This window comes from Calypte anna, chromosome 2 (genome assembly GCF_003957555.1).
Source record: "Calypte anna isolate BGI_N300 chromosome 2, bCalAnn1_v1.p, whole genome shotgun sequence".
Classification (NCBI taxonomy): Eukaryota; Metazoa; Chordata; class Aves; order Apodiformes; family Trochilidae; genus Calypte; species Calypte anna.
The window spans coordinates 137,988,327-138,002,776 of NC_044245.1; the positions used below are offsets into that span (position 1 = coordinate 137,988,327).

The 14,450-nt window shown below is 43.3% G+C and overlaps 1 protein-coding gene across 3 annotated transcripts in view; it reads left to right on the forward strand.

Moving 5' to 3' along the window:
- Window positions 1-337: 337 nt before the first annotated feature.
- The window catches only part of DEPTOR (DEP domain containing MTOR interacting protein), a 71,577-nt gene continuing 57,464 nt past the window's right edge, over window positions 338-14,450 (forward strand). The window contains exons 1-2 of one of the 3 annotated variants that reach the window (XM_030445560.1): window positions 338-580; window positions 741-836. In XM_030445560.1, coding sequence (XP_030301420.1) covers window positions 751-836 — 86 coding nt within the window. In that variant the 5' untranslated portion in view covers window positions 338-580; window positions 741-750. The other 2 variants (XM_030445559.1, XM_030445558.1) reach the window with 2 other exon arrangements.

Genomic DNA, 14,450 nt, shown 5'->3' on the forward strand with positions numbered 1-14,450 from the left:
GAAACCAACTCTTGGGTAGCAGATAGGCAGAAGTCAGGACTGTGGGAGAGCAGCAGCGTTTCTTGAAGGTGAAATTACGGACCAGCAGCTCCCTCTCTGCCACCCACCTATCGCTAAGGGTATCCGCCAAGGCACGGCGCTCACTGCCTGGGCCGGCTGCACCATCTCTCCACCTTCTCCCGAGCTTTCCCTCGGTTCGGCCCGTCCAGCCGGCAGCCCCTCATCGCAGCCCGGCGGCGGGGTCTTTGCCCCCTCAGGAGAGTTCTCCTGGCAGGGCAGCGCTGCCCTCCTTCCTGCCTGCAAGGCCGCCCTCTGCCCTCCAGCCCGGGCGGGGAGCAGAGGCGGCGGCAGCCTCTGGGCCCGCAGCCCCCGGCGGGGAGCCGGCCCCTTCCCGCGGGTGCCGGCAGCTCCGACCCTGTCGTGTGACAGCCGGGGGGGGACGCTGCTGCCTCGGCGAGCCCGGCTGCGGCTGCGGCGGCTGCGGCCATGTGTTTCTCCGCCTGCCCGTGACACAATAACACGGGAAGCAGGGGGGGGGAATACGAGCCTGCCGAGGGGAAAAGTGACCTGCTCCGCTCAGGTGAGCCGAAGCGGCGGGGGAAGGCTGCCGCTGTGCCCCCCGATCCCCGGTGACAAGCTCCGCAGCGGCCGGGGCCGGGAGCCCCTGGGAGCTGCCGGCGGGGGCAGCGCGGCCGGAGGGTCCCCGGTTCCCCCCTCACCCGGCGGTGCTGTGCCCGCAGGCCGGTGGCGATGGAGGAGGGCATGAGCAGCATGCAGCAGAAAGCGACGGAGCTGGAGCACATGGCCGAGGTCCTGCTCACCGGCGAGCAGCTCCGGTAAGCAGTGCCTCCCCCCCGCTTTGCCGGGCACACGTACCCGGGGTTCAGCAGCAACCCCTCTGTAGGCAGGTGGGAGAACTGCGGGGCAGAGGGCGAGGGTCTGTCCCCTCGGGCTGTCCTTGCATGGGAGCACCTGCCCTGCTTCCACAGCGTCCCCGGGCTCCGGCCCCGCTTTCCGAAGCGAGGAGGAGTATAAGCGGAGGTGGCAGCCCGGGGAGATAAGTCACGGTCCCGAGGGTCTTATGTCCCGGGCATCTTTACTGCCCGGTCAGCGTTAGAAGTCTGGGGGGAAAGGCTGCTGCATCGCTAAAGGGATCAAGAGATAAATAGAAGGAGGGTTGCCTCTTTTAAGATTAAAAAAACCCAAAAAACAACAAAAGGCAAAACCAAAGAAAACCTAAGCATTAAAATGTTTTAGCACCCCAGTGAGAAATAAGCAGAGCGCAGGGAACCGCTCTGGCAGCGGAGCCGGGAGTGATCCTGCAGTGGTGCTCCGTACTCGAAGGGCTTGTTTTTATTTTGCATCAGCTGGTCCTAGCAGATGGAAGGGGATCCCTACCGTCAGTGCCAGCAGTAATTAACAGTGCTGTGTGACTGGAGCTGAGTGCAGCACAGAAACCGTTAACAAAAATGCCTGACTCAGTTAATTTTTATAATTTCTGTGATGTATTTAGTGTGCCATCTGTACCCATACACTACAGAGGAGAAAAGATAAATTTTAAGGCTTTTGGCTTGTTGGTGGAACATTGTGTGATTCAGAAAGAATAATGCTATTATTATCATGTGTTATGTATGTAATTAGAAAGAGATTGTGGAATTATTTTATCACTAGTTTTTGCTTGAATTTTTTTGAACTTTTTTCTCAAATACCAAACAAACATTGAAAAATGATAGAAATGTGGCTTGCTTTGGGAAGTGCCAAAGCTAGTACACCACTGCTAGTACAGGCACTGACGTTACTGGTCGTATCTGTATGGTAAGGACCACTGATAGCTTGTGATGTACACCAGTGATATCTTTGGGGAGTAAATGTTTTAGTGGTCTGGCTCCAGTACACACCAGTGTCTGCTCCAAGGTTGAGATTCCTCTTTAAAGTAGCTTGAAGTGAAACACAAGGTGACCAGCCATGCAGGCTCTGCATAACATCATAGTTATATGTAAAAGCAAAAACTTTGCAGTCTTTCCCTAAGGAGAGAACTGAGGAAACTTCATCAGATCTGGCTCCTAGAAGCACCTCATTAGTTTCACAATCAAGGATGACATTTGTCATCTTATTTCTTAAGGTAAGGAAAGGTGCTGTCTTTGGGCAGAGTGACCTACAGATACAAAATCACTATTTCCTGTCCTGCAAAGTTACCTATATAAATCTTGTAGGTAGATGTCCTTGGACTGTATGATAACTATCTGCTGCTGAATGGGAAGATTAGCTTCCCCCCTTGACCCTATCCCTACTCCTCATTCCCATCTGTGTAGTTCCACCTCCTCCCCCATGCCTGTTTGCATGCTTCTTGCACCTTTCTGTGAGCAGATGCAATGTGGTGATCCAGCAGGTGAGTTAGTTTTCTGTTTTGCTCTCTGCCAGAACCCAGAGAGAGAGATAGTGGGAATGTGCAGCCAGAGGCAGAAAGAGGAGGTAGTGGAGAAGAAATGAAATCTCCCATTTTGGCAGCAATGAGCCATTGAGTCAGCTGTAAGTGTCCTGTGAAACTGCACTTTTGTCTCTCTTTCCCCAGTCTTTTTTTTGTTCAGTTTTTCTGTTGGCATACCCTTTGCAAAGGGTTGGTTTTCTTCACTTTTACAGACAATAAAAGCTTGGAAATATGTGATAGAAAACTGGCCAGTAGAGAAATTTTAGCCAGCCCTGCATTTAAAGTATCTCTTTTCCTGTCCAAGATAAGTGTATAATTGTTAAAGGCTAAATGTAAATGTTGAGGGTTTTCAGGATCAAAGTCTAGCTATCTCAGCAGCCTCTGGGGCTGGCAAACATGATAGAAAATAAGCGCACACATGCACTCAAGGAAACATACTCTCCTCTATTCTTAGTGATGCTTGCAAATGCAAGATAAGCTCCCATCGGGAGTGATGAGCCCAACAGGTGATTATGTGTGTATTTGGGTGAAAGTGCATAGAGCAAGTGTTACATACTGCAAGATGAATGCATAACCGAGGAGTAAAAGTGTAAAACGAAACTGTGAGCATGGTGTCACTTACACAAAACTGACTAAATGTAGGTATTTAAAGCACTCTTATACTAGGCCAAACAGCACCTGTGTCTAAACTCAAATCCTTGTGAGAGCTGCTTGATTTAAATTCCTTGCAACGTTCTTATTGCCCGTCTCGCCCCAGCTGCACACGTTGTCTCGTAGCCCTCATTCCTGTGCCCTGTCTGTTGCACATCTGTCCCTTTCTGGCAGAGATTTCTTCATGCCATGGAGGTTCAAGTCATCCAAACAGCATCTTGGTGAGCCTGGCTTCTCAAACAGGCAATGCTGCCAGCAGGGATGGAAGCCCTGTGTCTCTTTCCCCTCCCCAGAAAAGTGCACACTGGCTAGGAGAGGGAGAGCAGGAGGCCAAAGAGATTTTTCCACTGCTCCTCAGTTGCCTATGATCTGTGTTTCTCTTTTGCAGGCCACGAGCTTCTGCCCTGGTGTGTGCTGTGCCAGCAGGCAGCTGCAGAGCTGGCTGCTGGCACACACTGGCTCTGGGATTGCACCCACCCTCTTTGGGCATGAGAGATGATGCCACAGTGTAAACCCTAGCCTATGCTGGGGATGATTTATGGAGCAAGAAACAGGGCCTAGAGCTACATTTTAGCAAACGTGGTGATTTTGTTTCGCCCAGTAGTGTCCTTCGCCTCTATACCCAGGAGCTGGCTGAGCAAACACCTTTTACTTTTGGTTAATAGAAACTTTTTTTAAAGTGAAGACTTTTGAAGTTTGGCTCTTTAAATTATCAGGCTGACAGCCATGTAGCAAGCTGAAGGTTTCAGCAGTGTGGCTCTTCAGACCCTACCCATTAGCAGGTTCTCACTGCTGTGTGGGAGACTGAGCAGGGCAAGGCAGGAGCTGGGATGAGCAGGGTCCAGCTGTGGGCTGGCCAGGCACCAACAGCCCTGCAAGGACAAATGGCTGGGGCAAACAACTGCCTGTCAGCTCAAATCACCCCAAAATCCAAGTTTTCTTTCTGTACTGCTGCAGCTGCAGAGACCATGGTTGTTCAGTGGTGAGCTCACAACAGAGCTGCCCTTTAAAGACACCATAAGTTACAAGTGATGAGTGTGGACCTGTGTCCTGAAGAAACTGAGCTGTGCTTGAGAGGATCATGGGGCCTTTGTCTTCCTTGGGCTGGGAGAGTCCTCTGAAGCCTCTATGCTGCAATGTCCCCACCTGAACAGCCCCTGGGAAGACAATGTCCCCGAGCTTCCTCAGTCTCACTGCGTGTACCTGAAGAAAGGTGCCACAGCCTGGGTGCTTCGGATGGTCATTGTTGGAAGTATAACAGTACTACTGAAGTCAGTGAGAGTTTTACCTGAAGCGGAGCAATTCCAGGCTCATTTTCCTCCTGGTCAAAGGCAACAAATTATGCCCATTTCAGCACTGCTTGGCAGAAGGGTTAAAGTATCTCTGTCTGGGTTTGAACATTAATTTAGCTAAAGCTGATCTTGCCTCTGGCAACCAAAAGCTGTTTCAATGGGCATGCTTTGTTACTTTCTGGATTCCTGTCTTACAAGTCAGGGGTATCTGAAATCTTCCTTATCTGCTAATTGTTTCTGGAAGACAGATTGTCACTGAAGTATGGTATATTTTCCAAGAGGCCCTCATTTCTTGTAGAAAATGTGCCCAGTCATTCAGGGTTTCCTCAGGCTGTAGTTGGCCAAACAGCAATATCAAAAGAACACCTTTTAAAAATTATATTTTTATTTAAATCCAAAATTGCCTTTGTATATATTGTGCAGATTTTTTGATCCTTTATGACCAGCTCTTACAAGAAGCAACACCTTTCCTGATTCTCACTTCTGTTAAGCAGTTGAGTAAATTATTAGGAAACTTGTTTTTTTCTTATACTATACTATATATAGTTCTTATAAGAACTATAAAGTTCTTATAATGCAGCATCTTCTTTGTTTCTGCTTAAAGAATATGAAGTATGTTTCTGAGAGATTGTTGTTTCTTTCAGAAAAGACAAAATTCAAGCTGTTGTTCAACAGAAAGTTTTGCCTTTTTGTCAAGGGTCTGGTTTTGAGTTTTGTTTTACAAAAGAGGTTTTACATGGTAAACAACTATATATTTTGAAGCTGCAAGAGAAAAGTCAAAATCAGTTTTCTCTGGTCTTCTACAGGTCTTGCTTCAGGAAGATTATCACTTTAAGAAAACTTCTTACAGTGGAGTGCGTAACTTTCAATCTTCTGAAACCTGTCAGGGATGATGGCACCTACCATATTTTTTTTTCCTACCTGAGCAATAAATAGTAAGCCTTCTTCACAGTGGTAGAGTTCAAAAGTTCATTTGCATTCTAAAATACAAAGAAACCAGGGCAAATAACAGAAAGAGCCTCTAGAGACGTTTAATCAAGACAGCTTTAACATTAATATACTGTCTTGACTGATCTTCAAATATTAAACAACATCTGCTGTTTTAGAGGCATTCATTAAGATGAGATTTTGTGATCTTCCTAAGCCAATCAAATATTGTATTTCCACTTAAAGGGATGATGTATTTTTCTTCCTCCTGCACCCTGTTCTTGCAGTGTCCTCAGTTCTCTACCAGTGGTTGCATTTACCTTAACCAAGGCTACTGCTCAGGCTTAAAACTAACCTAGAAAAAAATAGTTTTTAGTTGTCTCACTTGAGAATGCTCCTGCCTGCTGACTTCTTCAGGGAAGATAGGGCACACAAGATTATATCATCAGATCTCTGTGGAACAGAGTGCTCCAGAACTCTCTGTCCAAATATTTTCACTTTGATTAATTTGTTTTCTTAAATCAAGCAACTGAAAATTTGGCAATCTTCTTTGTGAGGTTCCACCAGAGTAATTCACTGAAAAAAAGAGCTTTCAAAGTGAAGGTTCGAAAGCTGCAAAATGAAGTGTTTTGAAATCAAGAAGTTTCTTGCTAGCTCTACCTTATCACAACAGTTTTAATTATATATTTTAATTAATATAACTAATTTTATAAAAAGTATGTGTTTCTCAAATTTGTCTGTTCATTTTTTCTAGACTCTACGACATTTAAAGGACCTTCTCACATGTTTCAATCATGCCTGTTTCGTTTGCACTAACTTTAATGACATCCAGTCCCCTAAGTATTTATAAGCATACATACATACCTGTGTGCAGGTAGAAACACACACCTGTGTGTGTGTGTGTGTGTGTGTGTGTGATCCCAGGGCCAGGAATCTCAGTTCCTCATGTCCTTCAGTAAAATTTATGTCTATTCAATATTTCTAGAAATGAAGACATAAGGCTTTTATTTGCTCAGTTCTTTAAGCTATGCCTTTTCATAATTCTGTCATTCCTGTCATCAGCTTTCCTCGAGCACAGCTCAGAGATGGAGTAGTTAACAATGCGTGTGCAAATAGCGATTGCTCTTTTGCTGTGTACACAGGGAGGAGGATGTTGTATGAGTGGTTTGTGCTGTATATTTTTTGTATTCCATTGCAGATGGAGTCAATCATTAACTTCTGTCTCAAGGTAGCAGAGACTAGCAAGCGAGCAAAGGATCCTGGATGTATGTTGCGTGTGCAAGAATAGTTTTTGTTTACTTTATGTTAGAGGAGCTGCCCATGAGTAGGTGAAGGAAACTGTTTTGGTATTGATACTTGTGGAGGGAAGGCAGAATTAATGGGCCAAAAGCAATCTACTTTTGCATTTACTACATGATCCTTGCTCCTTTGAGGGCAGTGGCCATGGGCTGGCATCATGACAGAGAAGTCCTCCTACCACGTGTCATTATTATTTATTATTTGTGTAGTGTTAGTGCCTAGGAATTTGAGCTATTTATTAAGTCCCAACAGGGCTAGGAATAGTATGGTCTAAAGAAAAATAGAACCCTTGCAACAGCCCTTGGCTTCCAGAATTAGCTGGCTCTGGTTGGCAAGGAAAGGTCTGTGTGAAGTCACCAAACTTAAGGAAGTGAAATGGGAGTCTGTCTGGATTAGGATTTCTAGTTTGGGAGGTCAGACACCAAGCCTAAGACTGGTATCCTGAAAGCACAGGGAAGAATACCTCTTAAGTGTGGAGATTGGGTAGTGTGTTCAGGAAAGGATCCGCTCTTTTCTCCCTCCTAAGTCATGTCTGTATACTGAGAGACCAGACTGAAGACAGGAGGATGGTCAATAAGCTTTCACTATTAGATAAACGGACAAGGGCTAGAGAGGAATCAGTGCATCTCATTTTAATTGAGGTACTTCTTACATGTATAGACTCTTGTACTTTTTGAAGAGTAAAACTTGAATGATTTTCTATGATGTAAACTCAAGAAAGGGAAGGACATTGTCACAGCAGCAAAGATTTGCCTCTCTGCTGTCCAGCTAAGTTCCTGACAAAGACTTCTTTTCCCATCATTAAGTGTCCAGGCACTGACTACTGGCTTAGGTGATATTTGGCTTAGGGTCTGTTCTCAAAAACAGACCTTCCCTCCTGAGGCTCTGGACCATTCTGCCTTTCTTGCCACTAATGCTGCTTTTTATTTTCATAACCTTTGTAATGAGCAGGCTCGTGTGAGTTCTTTTGATAATTGAAAAACACTTTTTTTCCCTGTGTTCAAGGCTAGAGTTGAATACAGTCATGTCCTCAAAATAAACTTCTATGGGGAGAGATGAAACTTACGAAAAACTGGCAAAGAGGATGAAAGACTGAGTAAGAAGCAAGAGCTTAGCAGGTTTTGTTCATGTACCTGGTCCCTGAAGAAAAACTGCATTGAGGCTCTAGAGGTTAATAGAGAGAGAAACTGCCAAGCTTCAGGTCTCAGTGGAACAACTGGCATTCCTTAAGTGAAGAATGCACTTCACATGGCAGTCATGGGTTGTGTTGTTTGGGTTTTTTATTATTTTAAATTTTTATTTATTTATTTAAGTAGGACTGGGACATATAAATATATATTTTGCACAGTATTAATGTATCCACCACTGGACTTAAGTACAACTTAAGTCTAACTAACACAGGTTCATGAGGATCCCTAGTTACACTGATTTGACTATGACTATTGGTGTTATAATAGAACGGAGAGACAGATTTACAGAGGCAGTTTGCCTTCACTAGTTTGCAGAAGGAAAGCTGAGAAAGAATTTTTAATCAGTTTCATAAATATCAACAACAGTCGTGACCTTTAGTTTTTTAATGTTTTTAACTGTTTGGAGATTTGACCTTTCCCTTGAATCCCACATTTTTCCTGTGGCTTTAAAGAGAAACTACTAGACTGTGAATATGCTTTTGTTCCTTGCAGCAGAAAGACTAAAACTGGTTGCAGAGTTAAAGAAAAACAAAATACTTAAATCTACGCTGCCAGGAGAGACCAATATACCAGGAGTGGAAGTAATGTGCAGTCTTGCTCCCTTATTTTTTGAAAACTGTATCATGGAATAGCATGAAAGCATGGAGTAAAGGAAAAGATACCCCACAGACTCTCTGATGGGCTCACTCAGACTCCAGAGAAGCCTCTGAAGCTAAAGGAGCCTCCCCAGGCAGCAATCTTCAGCAGGTTTGGGGCTGTTACATTTATTTCTCTGTTCATCAGCTGTGCTTTTAATCCTGGTACAGCTACACAGGTATACCTGGAGCTAGAGAAGTGGAGAGGAGCTAATGGTTTGGATGACTAAAACTTTGAGCTAGTACTGCCACTAAAAGCAATGGTCCTCTCTTTTACCCACATTGTCATAGAAGTTTCTACCTCCTGGTTCTCTCCTCTGTGCTTCCCTGCCTCTGGACTGTCATAAACATCTCTGGACCATCACAGTATGGTGGTCTGCACTGGGGAAGTGATCAGCAGGGCTTTTGGATGGCTGACACTGCATTTGGGTCAGTTTTACAAACCAGTTCACTGCATGACCACATAAAAGCTTTCTCTGAAGAAGTGCTGGGTTAGTCCATGTCCATATCACTGAGCTACAGTTTCAGACAGTGGTTTTCTGATACAGCAGATCTAACTGCAGAGTGCTACTGCCCTGCCCTTATCACTTCCCTTGCACTTTGTACTGGTGTTTGTCTGGGATTAGAAGTTCAGGGAACCAAAGCAGCCAAAGACAGATAAGAAAAATTTAACTTTCTAAAAACACTCAGCATGAGGTCAGACTGGTGGCAGCACAGGGGTGCAGGAGCCAACAGAAGAAGACCATGGTCAAGGATGGAGAGAGAGAATGGCAGCAGCCATTGGCTGTGTTTGACCACCCCCTGACCCCTGCTTAATTTGTCTAAACTTGAGATGAGTCAAACATTTGATGGATTCTCATTAAAAATTTCAGACTCTAGTAGAACACAGACTATAGAAATCATGATGAGTTTAAGTGCCAAATGCATGTGTTGTTATCCCATAGGAACAGAAATCGTGTTTGCAGTTTGTCCAGATTTTTTCTCTTTCAAAGCCTTTACCTTTACTTCTGTACTCTTGTCAGGGTATTGTGCATGAGTAGAGACAAATATTGACATTTCATATGCTTTGAAATTTTTACGATGTAATTAATATGACCAGCATGTCACAGTGCTACCAGTGTGACAGCACTACTTGGGAATGCAACTACCTCGTAGTTTGCTTCTTAACAGTGCCTCAATCAAGTAAATGCTTTCAGATCTCGAAAGTGCATTTACAAATAATTAAAAAATATACCTGATTTGGCTTGCTAATTCAGGGCAAATTTAGAGGCTGGTTTTTGTATAAAAGGTCACGATTCTCCATTTCCTCACTGTTGTGTTTGTGTTTATGTGGGCTACTACAGCAGTCTCACAAGGATTTGCAGGCAGATGAGAGTTTTCTGGTTTCTGTGGAGAACCAGGGGACTGTAGGTCATACTGTGGTTTTTGCAGCAGTGTGGAGCTGATGTCTCAAGCTGCTGCTGAAGGGAAGGGCAGCCCAACTCTCCCAGACCAGCAGGCACACCAGCACCTGAACTGGTGTGTTCCTGGCCCCACAGTGAACACCCTGGGGAGCTCAGCCAGGTTACCATTGTGTTAAATCAACACCAAGGACAGTGGAAGAGGTAAGGTCAGCTGGCCTGGGGTCAGGAGGTGAGGAGCTCCACAGACCCCCTTGTACTGGGGGGCACCAGTGACACTGGTTCCTCAAAGACTCAAACCGTGATGTTTAAGTACATCTGTGTCAGTCCAGGAGCTCCTTCTCAACCCTTTCATCTATCCCCTGCTCAACCCCTGTTTAGATTTCAAGTTTTTTGTAAGATCATAGCAATGGTGGACAGGATTTGGGGACTACACAGACAGCTCTGTGGCTCTTTGGGTGAAGGTGCCTCCTGGATATTAAGGAAGCAAGCATAAAGTTGCTAAAAGATTTAAAATTGAATGGCAAAACTGGAACTAAATTTTGCTGGTCAGAGCAAGAGCCAGCACCACCTGAGAGACAGGGATAGCAAAGCTAGAAGCTTGAAAGTGAAGATAAACATGGTAATGCTGTGTTTGATGTGACAGAAGTGGAAGAGGCAGTGGAGGGAATCAGATAGATCAAGTGCTGTGGAAACTAAGAGCATTCCAGCTAGGTAAGAACCAGACAGGACCATGTTTGTCAAGGGCAGTGCATAGGAGAATCCTTGAGGTGTAAGATAATGGGGAAGGAGAACTTGGAACTGAACTTGAACTTTCTGGGAGAGAAGTACAGCTGTCCTGCAGGTGCATTGCAGGAGGAATCTGCAGAGTTCAAAGCTCTTCTGCTAATAAGCAGCACTAACACTGTCATATTTATCCTTTATGGATCTTGTATAATCTATCTGGTTTGGGAACAAAGCTGACATCCAGCACAGTGGCCTTTGGCTTAGAGTTGTGGAGGTTTATGTGGGTTTGTTCCATTGCTTCTCACACTAAGGACCATTGCCAGAAGGGTTATACTGCTGTAGTGTTTCCATTTGTGCTCAGCTGAACTCTTGTACAATCTGCTGGCTCTGTGCTTGCACCACTTTCTTGCGTATTGCAATGAATGAGTTTATTGGCAAGAGTTAAAAAGAAGTGTTCATATGTTGTATCTGTTGCTCTTCAGAACATTTTTGCTCGTGTCTTCAAAGTGTTGGGGCTGCTTAAGCAAGCCTGAGTATTCTTTTGTGTTTTCAAAAGCCATTCTCAGTTATGTTTCAAGAGGCAAACCAATCATGATGTATAATTACAATATGGTTCCAGAAAACAATTATTTTTATTTAATTCCAAATAGTATTGCAGAATACTCACAGAAAGCTGAATCTATGATTTCTTATCTAAAGAATAAGAGTCCAGCACTTAACCCTCATCCTCTTTGGGAGGGTAATCTGACAACATACGGCCAACACGTCACTCAGAGTTATGATTGCAAATAATAGAAAAGGCTTCTGGAGAGTTATTAGCCAAACATTATTTATAGCACTGACTGTCAGTAGTGGATCAATTTCCTTTCATGTTTTTGCAAAAAAAAAGATCTTTTTCTTGATAACTGCATCCTTTTCTGCAGTAGCATACAATTCTATCGCTTAAAAATCAGGGTGATAAAATAGAAAGCTGTTAATTGTTTCCTGATGCTCAGGACGTAATTAACTTAGGCTTTTTGCTGAAATGATTTTATATTTACTAATATGTAGCAAGAGTAAATCCTGGCATAAACAGTTATTCTTCTGCTTGGTCACTGCAAACAGGGAAATTGTGATGGCAAGAAGCTCTAAGTAGCATTAAATGTACAAATCTCAAAAGAGATTGTACAGATACCATTTTGAGAATTATTTGGGGCTCGAAGCTTAAAGACTTGTCATGGACAATTTAGTTATTTTCAGAATAAAAGCATTTGGGCAAACACAGACATTCCAAGTCTTGTGGGAAATAAGTAGATGAAGTCAAATTAATACATAGATTTCTGTGAGAAGAAAAATGGCTCTGTAATAGGAGCCCTTGGTATCATACTACTGCTTGTCCTATTAGGCAAGACGATGAAAGCAGGTTCTTAACACTGAACAAAAGAAATAAAGCAAGGTTTATGACAAGCTTATTCTAATAAACTTAATTTATTTACATAACCTTTATTTATGCAAAAATATGCTATTAACAGACTACAAAAAGATGTCTTTGTATAAAAAGAAAGCCCCTAGGAGGGCTGGCTCTCAGGCGGGTTGGGATGGAACAAGGAAATGCTGAGGGCTGGGTCTGCTCATCCTGAAGAAGAGAAGGCTTGGGGGGATCTTACTGCTGGTTGCAACTATTGAAATGAGAAGGCATAAGGGAACAGGGAGAGAGTCTTTTCCAAGGTGCACAGGGTTAAGACAAGAGTCACAAAGGAAAAATTGCAAGGGAATTTCTAATTAGATAATTGAAAATTATTCACCATGAGGATAAATGAAAAAGTGAAATAGGGGCCCAGAAAATCTTGGAGATACTAGAATCTTGCCTGGACATGACCCTGAGATACTTTCATTAGCATGATTTCAGTATAGGTTTCAGTATTGGTTGGACCAGATGACCTCCAGAGGTCCCTTCCAACTTGTGTTACTCTATATTTCATGAAGGCATAATGTGATGTCTTCTTTAAGCTCTGGTGCCTGATACTATCAGCATTTTGTTCCTGGCTCGTAACCAGAGATTATTATTCCCTCTGCTGCAATGGGGGAGGGTTTGTGAGAAGGCTTCTTAACCTGCTTTAGTGCAACATCAGCTGGGTTCATTTGTACAATGGATGCAGCGATTGACACCACCACTACACTGTCCATCTTTTCAAGCAAATTTAAGAATGAGAAATGTATTCATTTCCAAATGAATGCCCCAAAACTTTTCAGATCTCTCGGTTTCAACTGAAGTTTTATGAAGGAACTGATTCCCTTGACTGTGTTGTCTTAAGTCAGGCCAGTATTTTACTCTGGGTCCTGTGAGTTTCATGAGATGCCAACATCACAGCTCTTTCCATCACCAAGAGAGCTTTCAAGATGTCTGTGAAGTTATCTGTAGATCCATTTCTTGAGAACCTGGGGGACTGAAACAAAAATGTGTCTACCTGGGACATACTAGTTTTATTCTGTCTTTAACTGATGAGAACAGGAAAAGACTGAGGGCAGTGTAGTGACTTATACATGCTGGAAGGCCACTAAATCTTGTTAGTGCCAGAAATCCTGCTGGCTGTCATGCTGGCTTTACAAGAGAAACAGTGATCTCTGGACAAGCCACCTGCTCCTCCATTCTCACTGCCTGCACAGAGATACAAAAAATGGATGGAGCTCTCTAAGATCCTCTCACACTGTGCATAAAGGGCTCAGTTTGGGAATTCCTTTGTGGGCATAAATTCCTGGTTTTCCATAGTCCTGCCATTCCAGCATTGCTTGTGGAAAGTGGATTTTCAGTCCTGCATTGAGGGAAGAAGGTATTAGAATCATTAACACTCCCATCCCTTGGAGGAGAATGCCTCATCTGATAATCCATTTGGATGGTAGTGAGATATATCCCCTTGCCATTACAGATGCAAAGATATAATTAAATCAGACATGTGTCCAACCAATATTCCACCTTTCTGAAAATAATATTTCTTTCAACACACACAAAGCAATTAGATTTGTTGCTTTCTCTGTATGCCCTTGTGCTTTCTTTCAATGCTGCAAGGCTTAGACCCTTTAAAATTTTTCATAATGGGAAAATACAATAATTTCAGGTTTCTAGAAAGTGTTTTTTTTTCCAAGTGCTATACTTTGAGTCTACTATAATGAATCAAACAGTGGTGGTTGAAAGATGATTCTTTGCATTCAGTTCATTTGGCTATAGAGGGGTTGAAGCTACTCCAAAATAATATATTAAGAACTTCATATGACTTCTTTGGTTAAATCTGTAAATCAATCCCAGCTGAAACAGTGTATCCTACATAATTTCACATGAAATGTGTTTGGACTCTGTGTTGATTTCATTTCTGAAGAATATGGAACAACTGAGTTTATATAAGGCCAGGAACACAGATACTATTAGGAAACACATTACTGGGGAATAGGAGGAAGAAAACAAGGATTGTGTAAACTTTTAAGGAGAATTACATAAGCACAAAGAGAAGAATTTATTTAAACATATAGTGCCTAAGGAAAAGTTCCAGTATACTGGAAATGGTGACATTTTGCTCACAGGCTGGAGACTGTGCACTGTGCATCTTTTCATACAAAAGACTGGTATTCCACCTCAGAAAATTGTAGACCTGTGGGAAAAGACACAGAAAGTTTTTGGCCACTTGATCAATGATTTCATGTCTTCAGTGGCTACAGACCTTTTGCAGTTTCAGCAGTTCCTATATGCACAACCTGCTTACCTACAGCCTGAAATCTTGTATAGTTCAGCATTCAGAAAGCTCATTGTTGTTACATTCAAATTAAGACCTAATTGGCAATGTTTGTGTTGTGCTTTGATAGCTGGGGTGAGTTATGGACTAAGCTTTGGTGTGCTTTTCACCATGTGTTTCAGTAGCTAAGACAAGAAG